Here is an 18,860-nt window from a genome sequence, read left to right as displayed (position 1 = left end):
CTACAGAGTTGCAAAGATCTTCTTGGACTTTTTTCCTGAACATAAAGCAAGAAATGGAGGATGTAGAGAGCAGAGGCTGCATTTCAGCTCTGCAAGTACTTCTCTAAAAGCACCTTTCAGTTGTGTATTGGCTTCTTCCAGCAAAGATGCCTGGCTACTCTGTGGTGCTGAAGGACAAATCAAGGGGTGGGGAGGGAGTGGGTGGCGACTGAGAGAATCTTCATATGCCCTCATGATGAGATTCACACACACAAGCACATACACAGACTGACTCATGTGTGCTCACGCATGACCAAAGAAAACTCTTTATTTTCACAGAAGGCCATAAAAATACCAGTACCTCAGAACCCTACTGAGGACATGTTGGGAGCAACTCTGACAGGAGAGGACTCAGGTATACTGGGGAAAGACCAGGTCACAGACACACTGCTGGTGTTCACAGATCACCAACAGAGACTGCACAGTGAGAGGATAAGGCAAATGAGACCCACTGAATTTTCCTGAGAGCAATGTTTGTGTTGCAATGGGGCCAGTGCAGCCATGACTGACTGTCACAGAAAGTCAGGGAGAAAAACAGAAAAGGATGCCTAATGTCCCCTCAGATGGCAGTCCTTCATATACAGGAATGAGAGCAGTATATATTCCCTGAAAATTTTAGCACAAAACCCCACACAGACATGATACAGGTTCTCATTAACTGACCGCATGGAATGCCACGATCTGAGTCTTCTGCCTGAACTGACATGTTTATATCCTGGAAATATTTGGGCGTCTCATCGCAGCACTTAAAAGAATTCTTCAGATAGGAAGGCACATGGAATTAGACAGAAAATGAAAAGGCAGAAGTGCAGGAAACCAGGACACAACCCCTACCATTAGCTGGAATGGTGCACATTTGACATGAGCTGGTCACAAAATCATGACTTGCATTAAGGTGCCTCTGGGCCTGAGGCAAGGCAGGACAGCTATAAAAGGCAGCCCAAGTCTCTGCTCTCTCATCCACTGCTCTCACCTCCTTCTCCTCAGGAATCAGGTGAGTGGAAAGCCTCATCTCCTTCTCCTCCTCTTCCTCCTGCTTTAAGAGCAGCTGTTTCTGGGCTGGAGGTCTCAGCTGAGAGGGTCTATTGTAGCAGAAGGCAGGAGGCTGCTTGGGCTGGGAGAGGGCAATGGAGAGAAGGTCTTGTGCAGCCAGAGAAAGAGAGGCTGGGACTTGGCAGAGGTGGCTGCTGGGCTTTGAGCTGGGCAGTGCAATGTGGGCCAGGAGGTGCCTTGGCTGAAGGGTGACTGGGTACAGTGCTGCTTCTCACGTGTCCTCACTTTCTGCTTCTCCCTGCCCTCTGTGCCAGGTGCACCTGTGAGCCCCAGCCATGTCCTGCTGCAAGCCCTGTGACCCTTGCTGCCAGCCCTGCGGCCCCTGCCCGCTGGCCAGCAGCTGCAATGAGTGCTGTGTCAGGCAGTGCCAGAGCTCCCATGTCGTCATTGAGCCGCCTGCTGTGCTGGTGACCCTGCCCGGCCCCGTCCTCAGCTCCTTCCCACAGAACACTGCCGTGGGATCCTCCACCTCTGCTGCTGTGGGCAACATCCTCAGCTGCGGCGGAGTGCCCATCAGCTCTGGGGGCTTTGACATCTCCTGCATCACCAACTGCTATGGTGGCAGCAGATGTTGTCGTCCCTGCTAAATCTGCTGGCAGTGCCCTTGGGAACACTGGGGTCTAGAGTCTAAGATCTCTGAACATGGTCCTGAACTGCAGATGCATCATTGGAACATTGTATATTTAGGCTGTTGGTTTACTGTTGGCTTACAACACTCTCTTCCCTTTCTCTTCCCTTCCTTTCCTTCACCCCCACCCAATGCCAGCCTGGTGTGATGTGTTGGCCTTTTTGCTCTGCAGGGCCAACAGACAGACACTCCTGCTTCATCATAGTGGCTGTTCCTGGTGCCCTCTCTGAACCTCCTCATTTTCTTCTAAAACTCAATAAAGCTGGTTTTGCATCCAAACCTTGAGTATAATTTATCCTTCCATCTCTGGGAGCTCTTCCAAGGAGCTCAGGGGAAAAAGGGGTGGTAAAATCAGAGTATGGGACATACTGCAGTGGATTTTGTTTTGTGCTCTTTCCATTGGAGCTCACAAACACATTCCTGAACCAGTGCAGGCTCACCTTTCAGACTGGCACCAAGATGCATCTTTAGAAAAAACATTTGGATGTCTTTCTGAAGAAGCAAAGAAGAGCAAGGGAATGGCCTCACTTGCCCACCCTGTGCAGAGATCGTTTCACTCTCCCAGTGGAACAGTGATCAGGCTCTTCAGTACCCATTGGAGGAGATGTGCTCTGAGATGCCAGGGTGGCCCAGTGTCTCAAGTCCAACCAGCACCTCCATGGTGGCCCCTGAGGCTCTGGACTTCTGCCAAATCATGGAGTAGGAAGAACAGTCCAACATTTCCACTTCGCATGCTCTGATCGAAGATGTTCTCTCTCAACATCACTCACAGTACAGCAATACATAAATGCAGTGGGTCAGTCTGTGTATTTCTGCATATGCATTGCTGTCACTTAACTTGTTTTCCCAAGTCAATATTTCTGACACTCTAAAGCATGAAAGTCACGCAGAGTTCTTGGCACAGTATGGATTCTGTGGAGTCATCGAAGATAATGCATCTGAACTATCAGGATCAGATGTATCCTAAGGAGAAACATGCAATTGTAATATTCATGTTTCCATTTTCAAATGAAATATCACCGCCTGTGTATTCCAACTGATGTGCCATTTATTTCACCAATTTCCTACTTTTATTTCGTTATCGTTAAGCCTCTTTTATACACAACTGTGGGCTCAGTTATACATGAGTACAGAATTAAAGGAATCCTCCTACAGTTGAAGCTGACACTGTTTCCCCTTCTGGAGAAACTCTCCCGTCTTGTGGCCTCCCCATCCCAGACACGGTCAAACAATGTTCTCCACGTGCCTCATTCTCTTTGACAGCAGCATTTCCCACCGCTCCTGGCTCAGGACACAGGCCAGTGTGGTCACAGGACTGCCCCATCCCCACAGAGCCACCAGGACACGGTGACCTCCAAGCTTCTCCGTTAGGCAGAAGCAATGAGCCTGGGAAAGAGCTGAGTGCCCCCAGGCTGCCTGGAGGTGACAGCAAAGGGATGGCCTGGGTTTGGGATTGTCCTGGGGAGATGGGAGTGCCATGGCCCTCTCCAGCTTCCTGCAGAGGAGCCCCTGGGGGCTGAGTGTGTGTGGGTGGCTGGCACTGCTGGGCAGGGAAGTCCCTACGGGGCTTGCAATGGCTGGGCTGAGAGGTCAGCTCAGGCACAGCTGTGGGCACACACACAGGGCCACTGACACATTGCCAGCCTGCCCAGCTGTGCCCAGACATGACCCCAGACGCACAGAGCCCAGCACACGGGCACAGGCACACGGGCACGGGGCTTGCACACAAGTGCCCTGCCCTGAGCACAGCCAGCCCCGTGTAGGCCACAGGCTCTCCGGGGGCTGTTGGCACGGGTGCAGAAACCCAGGGATGTGCAGACACTGGCACACACTGGGGCATGGCCCCAGGGCCCCCAGGCAATACCTGGCACATTATTGTGGGGGAGCACATGGGGCAGAGGCCATAGGAAGGGATGTGAACGAGGAGCTTCTGGGGGAGTTCCCATCCAGAGCATATTCTGAGAGCACAAAGCAGGACAGAAGCTCAGGCAGCAGAGCTACAGGAGTCTCAAGGATTGTGCAAGATGAGCCAGAAGACAAATACGTTCATATACTTGAGAAATCACATAGTGGCACCCTTGGGTGCTGAGCAAGAGTCTGGAGGGCTGGGAGCATAGACTTCCTTCCAGTCAGGAGGAATCACAAAGAACTGGCAGCATTATAAATCTCCAAAAGAGTGCCCCAGGCTGGCATCACCTGCAATGGCTTGGATCCCTTCTGCACTTAGTTAATATCTTCTTCCCACACTGACACATCCTTGCCCCCAGGTTACGTGGAATCTCACATACCAGCTCTCAGAAGAAGTGTCCGTGAGGGAATGGGAAGGATGGAGGCCAGGAAATGCAAAGTCATTGTGGAGGGAAAAACCAACTCATGCCATGCCGTTCCCAGAGATGTTTCCGTTCATTTGGGATCATGCGGGAACATCGTCACTTATGGGGAATGGATGCAGGGCCCTGAGGCACTGTGGGGCCAGGATAAAAGGCAGCCTAACTGCTGGCTCTCTCAAGCACTCCTGTCACCTCCTGCTCCTTGGCAACCAGGTGAGTTGGAACCACCTTTCTCCTCCATGCTCTCTAGGACAGCACTGAGCTTTGCAGCCCTTGTTCCTGCTCCTTGTACTTCTGGGAGGGGTGTTCTGCAATGGTGCTGCTGTGGGCAGAGGGGAGACGGTGTGTTCTGGGCAGAGGCTGAGGCTGCGCTCAGGTGCTGACTTCCATCCAGGTTAGGCAGGAGTGCGGCTGGGCCTGGCTGAGCTCAGAAGGAGCGTGCTGGGCTCAGGCAAAGGGTGCCCAGTTTGGGGCTGCAGAGCCTGGAGCTGCGCAGGCAGCAGGGGCCTTGTCTGGCTGGGGGTGCCTTGCGGGCTGTGTCTCAGGTGTGCGTGTGCTCTGCTTCCTCCCTGCCCTCTGTGCCAGGTGCAGCACCAGGCTCCAGCCATGTCCTGCCCAGAGAAGTGCCAGCAGTGCCAGCCCTGTGACCCTTGCTGCCGGCCCTGTGGCCCCTGCCCGCTGGCCAGCAGCTGCAATGAGTGCTGTGTCAGGCAGTGCCAGAGCTCCCACGTCGTCATTGAGCCGCCTGCTGTGCTGGTGACCCTGCCCGGCCCCGTCCTCAGCTCCTTCCCACAGAACACTGCTGTGGGATCCTCCACCTCTGCTGCTGTGGGCAGCATCCTCAGCACTGAGGGAGTGCCCATCAGCTCTGGGGGCTTTGACATCTCCTGCATCACCAACTGCTATGGTGGCAGCAGATGTTGTCGTCCCTGCTAAAGATGCTGATGCCAACATCCTGCGGACACAACCTCCAAGACCTCAGGTCATGGTACTGGAATGAAGATGGAACTTTAAGACACTGCATTTAGAGCTTCAGATTGCTGTTTCCTTCTTCTCCCGCTCTCTTTTTCTCTTCCCTTCCTTTCCTGTCGCCACCACTCAGTGGCAGCCTAGTGGGACCCATTGGCCTCGTTCCCTCCACAGGCCGGGACTTCAAACATCGCTGGGGAATCTCAGTAGCTGCTTGTGGTGCTCCCTGTGAGCCTCCTCCTTTTCTTCTTCTGTCTCAATAAAGTTGCTTTTGCATTCAAAGTGTGGCCTGTGATTCCACCTTCTTTCTACAACAACACTTCCAGAGTGCTCATAGGAAAATGGAGGAGACAGCGCAGCATTGAAATCCCTGCAGGGCAATTTTCTTTGTTCCCTTTCCCATGGAGAAGACAGAGACGTCCCTGCCTGTGAGAGTGGTGAGGCATTGGAATATCTTGCCTAGAATGATTTTGGGTGCCTCAAGCCTGGAAATGTGCAAGACCAGGTTGGACAGAGCTTTGAGCAAGCTGCTTGAGTGGGTAGCATTAGTGCCCGTCTGTTGAGGGCGGGAGGAGTGGAAAGAAATGGCCTTGAAGTTGCCTTCCAGCCCAAGCCACTCCTAATGAAGTCTGCTTGGACAGAGGCCTCAGCAGTGTGCCAGATGTGCTCCGTGTTGGGCGGGGCTGAGTCCCCTTTGGACACAGCTGGAGCTGACTGAGTCAGACGTGGCGGGAGCCGCTCTACCCTTCTCACAGAGCCCGTTCCTGCAGCCTTACTTAGACGGTTTCCCTTTGTGAGCAACCAGCAGACATGAGGAAGGCCTGCTTCCTGGCAAGTGGCCAGCCCTTGCTTCCTGAGGGAAGTTGGCCATGAATTATTTTCTTTGCCAGTGTACCTGTGCGTGCATAACCTTTTGGTTTTGCTTTAACAAACTGCCTTCTATCATGCTTCAAGTTGTTCTCTGTTTCATTTCACCTTGTCTTCCCACCAGAGAAGGGGGTAGATAGGGCAGCTTGCTGGGCACCATCCACCCTGCCAAGGTGTGCTGAGCACAGCTGGTAATCCAGCCCAGGGCCAGAGCAGGAAGGAGCTAGAGAAGCGGGCAAGGACTGTTGACCAAAGGGAGAGGTATTAGAGGGGAAGCGAGAGCACAAGGAAGACCTTATATCCCCAACCCATTCCCAAAATGGGCTGGGAGCACAGGCTGCACGTGAAAAGCCATGGCATGTCACAGAGAGATGAGGGAGAGATGGGCAGGTACACAGGAAGAACGAGAGTGATGCCCTCTGTACTTGGCCACCAACAAACCCACAGGAATGACACAGATTCACGTCATGTGCCTGCAAGGAATGCCACCAGACCGTGATGCGAGCCTCCTGCCTACTCTGATGTCCTTATATCCTGGAAATTCTTGGGCCTCTCATCCTGGCCCCAGAAGAATTCTTCAGATAGGAATGCACACGGCAGTAAGCAGGAAATAGAGACCGCAGTGCAGGAAACCAGGAAACAGCCCCTACCATTAGCTGGGCTGGTGCACATTTGACATGAGCTGGTCACAAAATTGTTGCTTCCACAAAGGTGCCTCTGGGCCTGAGGCAGTGCAGGGCTGCTATAAAAGGCAGCCCAAGTCTCTGCTCCCTCATTCACTTCTATCATCTCCTTCTCTTCAGGAATCAGGTGAGTGGGAAGCCTCTTCTACTCCTCCTGCCCCTGCTACTTCAGGAGCAGCTCTTTCCTGGCTGCAGGTCTCAGCTGAGAGGGGTTGAGTCATAACACAGAGCTGGGGCCTACTTGTGCTGTTAGAGGGCAGGGGAGAGAAGGTCTTGCGCAGCCAGAGAAAGAGAGGCTGGGACTTGGCAGAGGTGGCTGCTGGGCTTTGAGCTGGGCAGTGCAATGAGGGCCAGGAGGTGCCTTGGCTGAAGGGTGATTGATGGGGTGCAGTGCTGCTTCTCACGTGTCCTCACTTTCTGCTTCTCCCTGCCCTCTGTGCCAGGTGCACCTGTGAGCCCCAGCCATGTCCTGCTGCAAGCCCTGTGACCCTTGCTGCCAGCCCTGCGGCCCCTGCCCGCTGGCCAGCAGCTGCAACGAGTGCTGTGTCAGGCAGTGCCAGAGCTCCCACGTCGTCATTGAGCCGCCTGCTGTGCTGGTGACCCTGCCCGGCCCCGTCCTCAGCTCCTTCCCACAGAACACTGCCGTGGGATCCTCCACCTCTGCTGCTGTGGGCAACATCCTCAGCTGCGGCGGAGTGCCCATCAGCTCTGGGGGCTTTGACATCTCCTGCATCACCAACTGCTACGGCAGCAGATGCTGTCCCCCCTGCTAAATCTGCTGGCAACCTCCTCGGGCAAGAACGTCCACAACCTCTGAATAACCTCAGAATGTGGAGCAGCACTGAACATGGATCTTTGCAACAACGCATCTGTGCCCTTGCGTTCCTCTTGCTTTTCTCCAGTGTCTTCCCTTCTCTTCCTTTCCTGTCAGCACCACCCAATTCCAGCCTACTGGGACCTCTTGGCTTCCCTCCATCCCTCTGCAGGCCAGGCACATGGACACCCTCACTGCACCCCAGTGCCTGCTCCCAGCGTTCCCTTTGAGCCACCTCCTTTTTCTTCCTTCGACTCAATAAAGTTGTTTTGCATCCAAACCTGGGCCCCCGCTTTCTCTTTCCTTGTGTGGGAACTCTTCCAGTCAGCTCAGGGCAAGAGCTGGAGGAAGCCGTGGGTTGTCACTTCCAGGTGGTTTTGACTTTGGACTTTTTTTGTTGAAGATTACAAATACATCCCTTGCTTCCCCAAAATAGTGAGCATCAGGAGAAGATGATGGCAAAAGGTCACCTGAGAGGGAATGGGAAACAGTAGTGTCTCGGGACGGTCCACAACCTCCTCTCTTCCAACATGTGCCTCACATTAGCCTTTTCTCCAGCTTCCAGCCGGTCAGCCAGGGCTGAGGGGCTTCAGAGGATCAACTAAGCACCAGGGCAGAACCAAAGCCATCTTCCCACCGCGTTGGAGGCTGCCACTCTTTCCCCTTCTGGGTGCGGGAGAGGAGAAACTCTCCCATCTTCTGGCTTCCCCCTCCCAGACACGGTCAAACACTGTTCTCCACGTGCCTCATTCTCTTTGACAGCAGCATTTCCCACCGCTCCTGGATCAGGACACAGGCCAGTGTGGTCACAGGACTGCCCCATCCCCACAGAGCCACCAGGACACGGTGACCTCCAAGCTTCTCCATTAGGCAGGAGCAATGAGCCTGGGAAAGAGCTGAGTGCCCCCAGGCTGCCTGGAGGTGACAGCAAAGGGATGGCCTGGGTTTGGGATTGTCCTGGGGAGATGGGAGTGCCGTGGCCCTCTCCAGCTTCCTGCAGAGGAGCCCCTGGGGGCTGAGTGTGTGTGGGTGGCTGGCACTGCTGGGCAGGGAAGTCCCTACGGGGCTTGCAATGGCTGGGCTGAGAGGTTAGCTCAGGCACAGCTGTGGGCACACACACAGGGCCACTGACACATTGCCAGCCTGCCCAGCTGTGCCCAGACATGACCCCAGACGCACAGAGCCCAGCACACGGGCACAGGCACACGGGCACGGGGCTTGCACACAAGTGCCCTGCCCTGAGCACAGCCAGCCCTGTGTAGGCCACAGGCTCTCCAGGGGCTGTTGGCACGGGTGCAGAAGCCCAGGGATGTGCAGACACTGGCACACACTGGGGCATGGCCCCAGGGCCCCCAGGCACTGCCTGGCACGTTATTGTGGGGGAGCACATGGGGCAGAGGCCATAGGAAGGGATGTGACCGAGGGGATGCCGGGGAGTGTTGGCATGCACCCCGTACCCCCTGCAAGTATTGCCATATAGGGGAAGGTCTTAGACTCAGCCCTTGCATTTCTTATCAGGTAAAGGACCCAGAAACATCTTTGCTGTCCTGTCAGTACTTGGCTCAGTGGCAGTACAGAGGCATTGATTGGGCTTAGTCGGTGTAACTCAAAGCCTGTTGCCGATTTCATTGGGCCAAGGGCCAAAGGGCCCACCTGAACTGTCGAGCACTAAAGAGAGAGAACTAAGAGGCTCAGCGCATTTTCAGGCTGTTGCAGCAAGTGCGTGGGACCAGTCCCTCTGCTGTGCTGGGCTTAGCTGTTGTGTTTGTGTTATTTTCTTTCCTCAATGAACCCTGTTGGCTTTTTCAAGACACACTTGATCATGCCATCTCGCTAATTTATGTATTCTGTTTTCCTGCAAGTGCTGGAGCCTCAGAGGTATTGGGAACTCCAATAGGGGCGCTCCTAGCCAGAGCAGGTTCAGGTCAATCCAAGCAGGACAGAAGCTCAGACAACAGTGCTGCAAGAGTTTCATGGACAGCGAAAGCCGAGAAGGAAGGCAAAGAGGTTTTCCCTGGAAGGTTAGGCAGATGGGAGAGCTGATGAGCCAAAGACAGGATGGTTGGGAGAAGATGGGGCCCTTCCAGGCAGCAGAAACCAAAAAGATCCAAAGGAACGCCTCAGGCTGGCATCACCTACATCCTTGAGATCCCTTCTGCACTTAGTTCATGACTCTTACCCACACTGACACATCTTTGCCCCCAGGTTACGTGGAATCTCACATACCAGCTCTCAGAAGAAGTGTCCGTGAGGGAATGGGAAGGATGGAGGCCAGGAAATGCAAAGTCATTGTGGAGGGAAAAACCAACTCATGCCATGCCGTTCCCAGAGATGTTTCCGTTCATTTGGGATCCTGCGGGAATATCGTCACTTATGGGGAATGGATGCAGGGCCCTGAGGCACTGTGGGGCCAGGATAAAAGGCAGCCTAACTGCTGGCTCTCTCAAGCACTCCTGTCACCTCCTGCTCCTTGGCAACCAGGTGAGTTGGAACCACCTTTCTCCTCCATGCTCTCTAGGACAGCACTGAGCTTTGCAGCCCTTGTTCCTGCTCCTTGTACTTCTGGGAGGGGTGTTCTGCAATGGTGCTGCTGTGGGCAGAGGGGAGACGGTGTGTTCTGGCCAGAGGCTGAGGCTGCGCTCAGGTGCTGACTTCCATCCAGGTTAGGCAGGAGCGTGGCTGGGCCTGGCTGAGCTCAGAAGGAGCGTGCTGGGCTCAGGCAAAGGATGCCCAGTTGGGGGCTGCAGAGCCTGGAGCTGCGCAGGCAGCAGGGGCCTTGTCTGGCTGGGGGTGCCTTGCGGGCTGTGTCTCAGGTGTGCATGTGCTCTGCTTCCTCCCTGCCCTCTGTGCCAGGTGCAGCGCCAGGCTCCAGCCATGTCCTGCCCAGAGAAGTGCCAGCAGTGCCAGCCCTGTGACCCTTGCTGCCGGCCCTGCGGCCCCTGCCCGCTGGCCAGCAGCTGCAATGAGTGCTGTGTCAGGCAGTGCCAGAGCTCCCACGTCGTCATTGAGCCGCCTGCTGTGCTGGTGACCCTGCCCGGCCCCGTCCTCAGCTCCTTCCCACAGAACACTGCCGTGGGATCCTCCACCTCTGCTGCTGTTGGCAGCATCCTCAGCACTGAGGGAGTGCCCATCAGCTCTGGGGGCTTTGACATCTCCTGCATCACCAACTGCTATGGTGGCAGCAGATGTTGTCGTCCCTGCTAAAGATGCTGATGCCAACATCCTGCGGACACAACCTCCAAGACCTCAGGTCATGGTACTGGAATGAAGATGGAACTTTAAGACACTGCATTTAGAGCTTCAGATTGCTGTTTCCTTCTTCTCCTGCTCTCTTTTTCTCTTCCCTTCCTTTCCTGTCGCCACCACTCAGTGGCAGCCTAGTGGGACCCATTGGCCTCGTTCCCTCCACAGGCCGGGACTTCAAACATCGCTGGGGAATCTCAGTAGCTGCTTGTGGTGATCCCTGTGAGCCTCCTCCTTTTCTTCTTCTGTCTCAATAAAGTTGCTTTTGCATTCAAAGTGCGGCCTGTGATTCCACCTTCTTTCTACAACAACACTTCCAGACTGCTCATAGGAAAATGGGGGAGACAGCGCAGCATTGAAATCCCTGCAGTGCAATTTTCTTTGTTCCCTTTCCCATGGAGAAGACAGAGACGTCCCTGCCTGTGAGAGTGGTGAGGCATTGGAATATCTTGCCTAGAATGATTTTGGGTGCCTCAAGCCTGGAAATGTGCAAGACCAGGTTGGACAGAGCTTTGAGCAAGCTGCTTGAGTGGGTAGCATTAGTGCCCGTCTCTTGAGGGCGGGAGGAGTGGAAAGAAATGGCCTTGAAGTTGCCTTCCAGCCCAAGCCACTCCTAATGAAGTCTGCTTGGACAGAGGCCTCAGCAGTGTGCCAGATGTGCTCCGTGTTGGGCGGGGCTGAGTCCCCTTTGGACACAGCTGGAGCTGACTGAGTCAGACGTGGCGGGAGCCGCTCTACCCTTCTCACAGAGCCTGTTCCTGCAGCCTTACTTAGACGGTTTCCCTTTGTGAGCAACCAGCAGACATGAGGAAGGCCTGCTTCCTGGCAAGTGGCCAGCCCTTGCTTCCTGAGGGAAGTTGGCCATGAATTATTTTCTTTGCCAGTGTACCTGTGCGTGCATAACCTTTTGGTTTTATTTAACAAACTGCCTTCTATCATGCTTCAAGTTGTTCTCTGTTTCATTTGACCTTGTCTTCCCACCAGACAAAGGGGGTAGATAGGGCAGCTTGCTGGGCACCATCCACCCTGCCAAGGTGTGCTGAGCACAGCTGGTAATCCAGCCCAGGGCCAGAGCAGGAAGGAGCTAGAGAAGCGGGCAAGGACTGTTGACCAAAGGGAGAGGTATTAGAGGGGAAGCGAGAGCACAAGGAAGACCTTATATGCCCAACCCATTCCAAAAATGGGCTGGGAACACAGGCTGCACGTGAAAAGCCATGGCATGTCACAGAGAGATGAGGGAGAGATGGGCAGGTGCACAGGAAGAACGAGAGTGATGCCCTGAGTACTTGGCCACCAACAAACCCACAGGAATGACACAGGTTCACCTCATGTGCCTGCAAGGAATGCCACCAGACCGTGATGCGAGCCTCCTGCCTACTCTGATGTCCTTATATCCTGCAAATTCTTGGGCCTCTCATCCTGGCCCCAGAAGAATTCTTCAGATAGGAATGCACACGGCAGTAAGCAGGAAATAGAGACCGCAGTGCAGGAAACCAGGACACAGCCCCTACCATTAGCTGGGCTGGTGCACATTTGACATGAGCTGGTCACAAAATTATTGCTTTCACAAAGGTGCCTCTGGGCCTGAGGCAGTGCAGGGCTGCTATAAAAGGCAGCCCAAGTCTCTGCTCCCTCATTCACTTCTATCATCTCCTTCTCTTCAGGAATCAGGTGAGTGGGAAGCCTCTTCTACTCCTCCTGCTCCTGCTACTTCAGGAGCAGCTCTTTCCTGGCTGCAAGTCTCAGCTGAGAGGGGTTGAGTCATAACACAGAGCTGGGGCCTACTTGTGCTGTTAGAGGGCAGGGGAGAGAAGGTCTTGCGCAGCCAGAGAAAGAGAGGCTGGGACTTGGCAGAGGTGGCTGCTGGGCTTTGAGCTGGGCAGTGCAATGAGGGCCAGGAGGTGCCTTGGCTGCAGGGTGATTGATTGGGTGCAGTGCTGCTTCTCACGTGTCCTCACTTTCTGCTTCTCCCTGCCCTCTGTGCCAGGTGCACCTGTGAGCCCCAGCCATGTCCTGCTGCAAGCCCTGTGACCCTTGCTGCCAGCCCTGCGGCCCCTGCCCGCTGGCCAGCAGCTGCAATGAGTGCTGTGTCAGGCAGTGCCAGAGCTCCCACGTCGTCATTGAGCCGCCTGCTGTGCTGGTGACCCTGCCCGGCCCCGTCCTCAGCTCCTTCCCACAGAACACTGCCGTGGGATCCTCCACCTCTGCTGCTGTGGGCAACATCCTCAGCTGCGGCGGAGTGCCCATCAGCTCTGGGGGCTTTGACATCTCCTGCATCACCAACTGCTACGGCAGCAGATGCTGTCCCCCCTGCTAAATCTGCTGGCAACCTCCTCGGGCAAGAACGTCCACAACCTCTGAATAACCTCAGAATGTGGAGCAGCACTGAACATGGATCTTTGCAACAACGCATCTGTGCCCTTGCGTTCCTCTTGCTTTTCTCCAGTGTCTTTCCTTCTCTTCCTTTCCTGTCAGCACCACCCAATTCCAGCCTACTGGGACCTCTTGGCTTCCCTCCATCCCTCTGCAGGCCAGGCACATGGACACCCTCACTGCACCCCAGTGCCTGCTCCCAGCGTTCCCTTTGAGCCACCTCCTTTTTCTTCCTTCGACTCAATAAAGTTGTTTTGCATCCAAACCTGGGCCCCCGCTTTCTCTTTCCTTGTGTGGGAACTCTTCCAGTCAGCTCAGGGCAAGAGCTGGAGGAAGCCGTGGGTTGTCACTTCCAGGTGGTTTTGACTTTGGACTTTTTTTGTTGAAGATTACAAATACATCCCTTGCTTCCCCAAAATAGTGAGCATCAGGAGAAGATGATGGCAAAAGGTCACCTGAGAGGGAATGGGAAACAGTAGTGTCTCGGGACGGTCCACAACCTCCTCTCTTCCAACACGTGCCTCACATTAGCCTTTTCTCCAGCTTCCAGCCGGTCAGCCAGGGCTGAGGGGCTTCAGAGGATCAACTAAGCACCAGGGCAGAACCAAAGCCATCTTCCCACCGCGTTGGAGGCTGCCACTCTTTCCCCTTCTGGGTGCGGGAGAGGAGAAACTCTCCCATCTTCTGGCTTCCCCCTCCCAGACACGGTCAAACACTGTTCTCCACGTGCCTCATTCTCTTTGACAGCAGCATTTCCCACCGCTCCTGGATCAGGACACAGGCTAGTGTGGTCACAGGACTGCCCCATCCCCACAGAGCCACCAGGACACGGTGACCTCCAAGCTTCTCCATTAGGCAGGAGCAATGAGCCTGGGAAAGTGCTGAGTGCCCCCAGGCTGCCTGGAGGTGACAGCAAAGGGATGGCCTGGGTTTGGGATTGTCCTGGGGAGATGGGAGTGCCGTGGCCCTCTCCAGCTTCCTGCAGACGAGCCCCTGGGGGCTGAATGTGTGTGGGTGGCTGGCACTGCTGGGCAGGGAAGTCCCTACGGGGCTTGCAATGGCTGGGCTGAGAGGTTAGCTCAGGCACAGCTGTGGGCACACACACAGGGCCACTGACACATTGCCAGCCTGCCCAGCTGTGCCCAGACATGACCCCAGACGCACAGAGCCCAGCACACGGGCACAGGCACACGGGCACGGGGCTTGCACACAAGTGCCCTGCCCTGAGCACAGCCAGCCCTGTGTAGGCCACAGGCTCTCCAGGGGCTGTTGGCACGGGTGCAGAAGCCCAGGGATGTGCAGACACTGGCACACACTGGGGCATGGCCCCAGGGCCCCCAGGCACTGCCTGGCACGTTATTGTGGGGGAGCACATGGGGCAGAGGCCATAGGAAGGGATGTGACCGAGGGGATGCCGGGGAGTGTTGGCATGCACCCCGTACCCCCTGCAGGTATTGCCATATAGGGAAAGGTCTTAGACTCAGCCCTTGCATTTCTTATCAGGTAAAGGACCCAGAAACATCTTTGCTGTCCTGTCAGTACTTGGCTCAGTGGCAGTACAGAGGCATGGATTGGGCTTAGTCGGTGTAACTCAAAGCCTGTTGCCGATTTCATTGGGCCAAGGGCCAAAGAGCCCACCTGAACTGTCGAGCACTAAAGAGAGAGAACTAAGAGGCTCAGCGCATTTTCAGGCTGTTGCAGCAAGTGCGTGGGACCAGTCCCTCTGCTGTGCTGGGCTTAGCTGTTGTGTTTGTGTTATTTTCTTTCCTGATTGAACCCTGTTGGCTTTTTCAAGACACACTTGATCATGCCATCTCGCTAATTTATGTATTCTGTTTTCCTGCAAGTGCTGGAGCCTCAGAGGTATTGGGAACTCCAATAGGGGGGCTCCTAGCCAGAGCAGGTTCAGGTCAATCCAAGCAGGACAGAAGCTCAGACAGCAGTGCTGCAAGAGTTTCATGGACAGCGAAGGCCGAGAAGGAGGGCAAAGAGGTTTTCCCTGGAAGGTTAGGCAGATGGGAGAGCTGATGAGCCAAAGACAGGATGGTTGGGAGAAGATGGGGCCCTTCCAGGCAGCAGAAACCAAAAAGATCCAAAGGAACGCCTCAGGCTGGCATCACCTACATCCTTGAGATCCCTTCTGCACTTAGTTCATGACTCTTACCCACACTGACACATCCTTGCCCCCAGGTTACGTGGAATCTCACATACCAGCTCTCAGAAGAAGTGTCCGTGAGGGAATGGGAAGGATGGAGGCCAGGAAATGCAAAGTCATTGTGGAGGGAAAAACCAACTCATGCCATGCCATTCCCAGAGATGTTTCCGTTCATTTGGGATCATGCGGGAACATCGTCACTTATGGGGAATGGATGCAGGGCCCTGAGGCACTGTGGGGCCAGGATAAAAGGCAGCCTAACTGCTGGCTCTCTCAAGCACTCCTGTCACCTCCTGCTCCTTGGCAACCAGGTGAGTTGGAACCACCTTTCTCCTCCATGCTCTCTAGGACAGCACTGAGCTTTGCAGCCCTTGTTCCTGCTCCTTGTACTTCTGGGAGTGGTGTTCTGCAATGGTGCTGCTGTGGGCAGAGGGGAGACGGTGTGTTCTGGCCAGAGGCTGAGGCTGCGCTCAGGTGCTGACTTCCATCCAGGTTAGGCAGGAGCGCGGCTGGGCCTGGCTGAGCTCAGAAGGAGCGTGCTGGGCTCAGGCAAAGGATGCCCAGTTGGGGGCTGCAGAGCCTGGAGCTGCGCAGGCAGCAGGGGCCTTGTCTGGCTGGGGGTGCCTTGCGGGCTGTGTCTCAGGTGTGCGTGTGCTCTGCTTCCTCCCTGCCCTCTGTGCCAGGTGCAGCGCCAGGCTCCAGCCATGTCCTGCCCAGAGAAGTGCCAGCAGTGCCAGCCCTGTGACCCTTGCTGCCGGCCCTGTGGCCCCTGCCCGCTGGCCAGCAGCTGCAATGAGTGCTGTGTCAGGCAGTGCCAGAGCTCCCACGTCGTCATTGAGCCGCCTGCTGTGCTGGTGACCCTGCCCGGCCCCGTCCTCAGCTCCTTCCCACAGAACACTGCCGTGGGATCCTCCACCTCTGCTGCTGTGGGCAGCATCCTCAGCACTGAGGGAGTGCCCATCAGCTCTGGGGGCTTTGACATCTCCTGCATCACCAACTGCTATGGTGGCAGCAGATGTTGTCGTCCCTGCTAAAGATGCTGAGGCCAACCTTCTTGAGCAAGAACATCCAAGAAATCAGAACTTGGTGCTGGAATAATGACAGAATTTTGGGACATTGAATTTACACTTTTCCACTATTAGTTCCTTCTTCTGCTCCCTCCTTTCTCTTCCCTTCCTTTCCTGGCACCACCACCCAGTGCCAGCCTAGTGGGATCATCTGCCCACTCCTTTCCTCCCTCTATCTGCCAGCCTGGCAGATGGACACCCCCACTCCATCTTTGTGGGTTGTCCTGTTGCTGTCTCTGATGTACCCACTTTTTTCCTATAGATTCAATAAAGTAGTTTTGCATTTATTCCGGAGCCTGTGATTCGTCCTTCATTCTGCGAGAACTCTTCCATCCTCCTCAAGGGTATGATGGAAAGCAGGGAGTGTGACTCACTGCTATGGATTTTCCTTGTGCCCTTTCCCTTGGAGCTGACAAAGACATCTCTGACAGTGAGAGTGATGAGGCACTGGAATAAGTTGCCTGGAGACAAGGAGGTTTTTCATAGCTGGAAATCTCCTATGCAAGGATGCTCAGCACTTTGAGCCAGTTGGTTTGGTGGGCTCCATTCTTGCCCATTTTTGGTTAGGTGGATGAAGTGTTGCAAAAAAAAAAAAAAAGCTTAAGTTCCCTTTCATTCCAAGTTTTTCAGTTGTCACAGTAGAGCAGACGGAACAACCACAATACCATGGTGGAAAAGGTAAAGAGTAAATTTATTTCCTTATCTAACTCCACGGACAGGGATAAATTGACCCTGTGGCAAAGATTCACAAGTTGGAACATTTTCCCCCTTAGGCTCAGTCCTAACTGGCAGAGCTTCTCTTTACACCAGTGCTATGATGTCTCTGTGCTTTTTGTGATCTCTGCGCTTTGATCTTCTCTCTCCCAGAACAGGGAGTTCAGCATGTCTGTGACAGTGTCTCCAAGTCTCTCCAAACACCGCCCTTGTCTCTACACAGACATTGTGCTTCTCCAAACACAGGATGAAACACCAGTAGCCATCCTTTTTGGGGTTTCCCACACTGATACCCTCAGGCTTTGGCTTTCTCAGCCACCAGGTCACCTGAGCACACCTACAGTCATCCTCCTGATTCTCTTGCCTTTAACCCTTTCCTCCCAACTCAAATCATTCCTTATGAAATCTGCTTCCACAGAGGCATCAGCAGTGTGACAAATGTGCTCTGTGTTGGGCAGAGCTGAATCCCCTTAGGACAGAGCTGGAGCCGACTCTGTCAGATATGGTGGGAGACACTGGACTCTTCTCACAGAACCCATTCCTGGGATTTTCTGTCCCAGCTATCAAACATCATCCGTTTTAGGCAAGAGACAATGGCTACCACACTGTGAAAAACAATCAGATGAATGAAAGCTTCTACAGTAGATTGTTATGCATGGTTTTGCTTTAGTCAGCTGCATTATGTCAATCCTCTAGTTGTTTCCCATCTTATTTTCTCTTCCCTACCCCCGTTCAGAAGGGAGAGTCATGGAATGGCTTGCAGGGCACTGGCCACCAGGCTAAGGTCAAACCAACACAGCTGGTAAAAACCACCAAAGATTACGAGTAAGAACAACCTGGCCAGAAAGACCAGCATGTGGTGGGATTTCTCTTTAATCTTCCCCTTCCCTTCTCCTTTCCCTCTCCATTCCTCTTTTTCCATGCCAAGTCTGCAATTTATTAATAAAATGTGAAAGCTTCTTTGGACTCTCTGACTTTGGTCTTTCCTCCCAACCGCCAGCATGTACAAATCCTGGCTGTTTCGTTCCCCTGCCAGTGGGACACCACACCCACTCACCAGCAACACTGCAGCAGAGTGGGATCCATTTAGGATGAAGGCCTGCAGAGGCTGGCAGGATTTCTGGGCTTTCTTCCTGAACATAAAGCAGGAAGTGGAGGGTGGAGGAGGCAGAGGCTACATTTCAGTCCTCTGGACACCTCTCTGTAAGGTCAAAGCAGCACCATTCAGCTGTCCATTGGCTCTGTCTCTCCAGGGCAACCAGTGCCTCTGTGGGACCAAAGGACACGCCAAAGGAGAAACCTTCACATTCAAGCCCCCATGATGCACACATGCACAGAGTGACACACGTGCTTACGAGGGCCTCCCTTGAACCTTACAATCCTGACATTCATAAATGAAAACCATCAAAGAGCGGATCTCTGTTGAAGTGTTGAGGACAACTCTGAGAACTCAAGCACCCTGTGAAGGAACCCAGCCATAGAAATGGTCCTTGACTTCCCGAACGACCCACAGAGAGTGTACAGAAAGACGGTGAGGTTGAAGAGACCAGCCCAATTTTCCTGAGATACTGTAAATATAGCAAGAAGGATAAACCCTCCCAGGGAAGTGCATCTGACTGAAAAAAAAGTGACTGCCATAGAGTGATGGGGAAGAAGAAGAAAAAAGATCTTTCCACTTCCCTCAAATGTCAGCTCATGTGCATGTGCACAAGAAGAATGAGCATGATGCACTAAAAATCCTGCCACAAAGAAACCAACAGGGATGACAAAGGTGAAAATCACGTGCCTACATGGAATGCCACCAGACAATGATCTGAGCACTCAGCTAACTGTGCTAAGCTGTTTACATCCTGGAAATTCTTGTGCCTCTCACCCAGCCCCAACACAAGGCTTTACGTAGGAAATAGGAACATACACAGCAGAAG

At 54.1% G+C, this 18,860-nt stretch overlaps 3 protein-coding genes and 3 pseudogenes across 3 annotated transcripts; all 6 read left to right on the top strand.

The window, feature by feature from the left end:
• The first annotated feature begins 900 nt into the window (after positions 1-900).
• On the top strand, positions 901-1,679 carry LOC136372407 (feather keratin Cos2-2-like; annotated as a pseudogene).
• A 2,977-nt stretch (positions 1,680-4,656) lies between these two features.
• Positions 4,657-4,986, top strand: LOC136372130 (feather keratin Cos2-2-like). The gene has a single exon (XM_066336599.1). It carries the CDS (start codon positions 4,657-4,659, stop codon positions 4,984-4,986), a length of 330 nt encoding a protein of 109 aa, XP_066192696.1.
• Positions 4,987-6,563: 1,577 nt separating this feature from the next.
• Positions 6,564-7,667, top strand: LOC136372148 (feather keratin Cos2-2-like; annotated as a pseudogene).
• Positions 7,668-10,257: 2,590 nt separating this feature from the next.
• Positions 10,258-10,587, top strand: LOC136372129 (feather keratin Cos2-2-like). The gene has a single exon (XM_066336598.1). The coding sequence runs from the start codon at positions 10,258-10,260 to the stop codon at positions 10,585-10,587; it is 330 nt and encodes a 109-aa protein (XP_066192695.1).
• A 1,577-nt stretch (positions 10,588-12,164) lies between these two features.
• LOC136372151 (feather keratin Cos2-2-like) lies at positions 12,165-13,268 on the top strand (annotated as a pseudogene).
• Positions 13,269-15,858: 2,590 nt separating this feature from the next.
• LOC136372128 (feather keratin Cos2-2-like) lies at positions 15,859-16,188 on the top strand. Its single transcript, XM_066336597.1, has one exon. The coding sequence runs from the start codon at positions 15,859-15,861 to the stop codon at positions 16,186-16,188; it is 330 nt and encodes a 109-aa protein (XP_066192694.1).
• The last annotated feature ends 2,672 nt before the right edge of the window (positions 16,189-18,860 follow it).

This window comes from Sylvia atricapilla, chromosome 27 (genome assembly GCF_009819655.1).
Source record: "Sylvia atricapilla isolate bSylAtr1 chromosome 27, bSylAtr1.pri, whole genome shotgun sequence".
Classification (NCBI taxonomy): domain Eukaryota; kingdom Metazoa; phylum Chordata; class Aves; order Passeriformes; family Sylviidae; genus Sylvia; species Sylvia atricapilla.
This window is presented reverse-complemented; position numbering and strand designations above follow the sequence as displayed.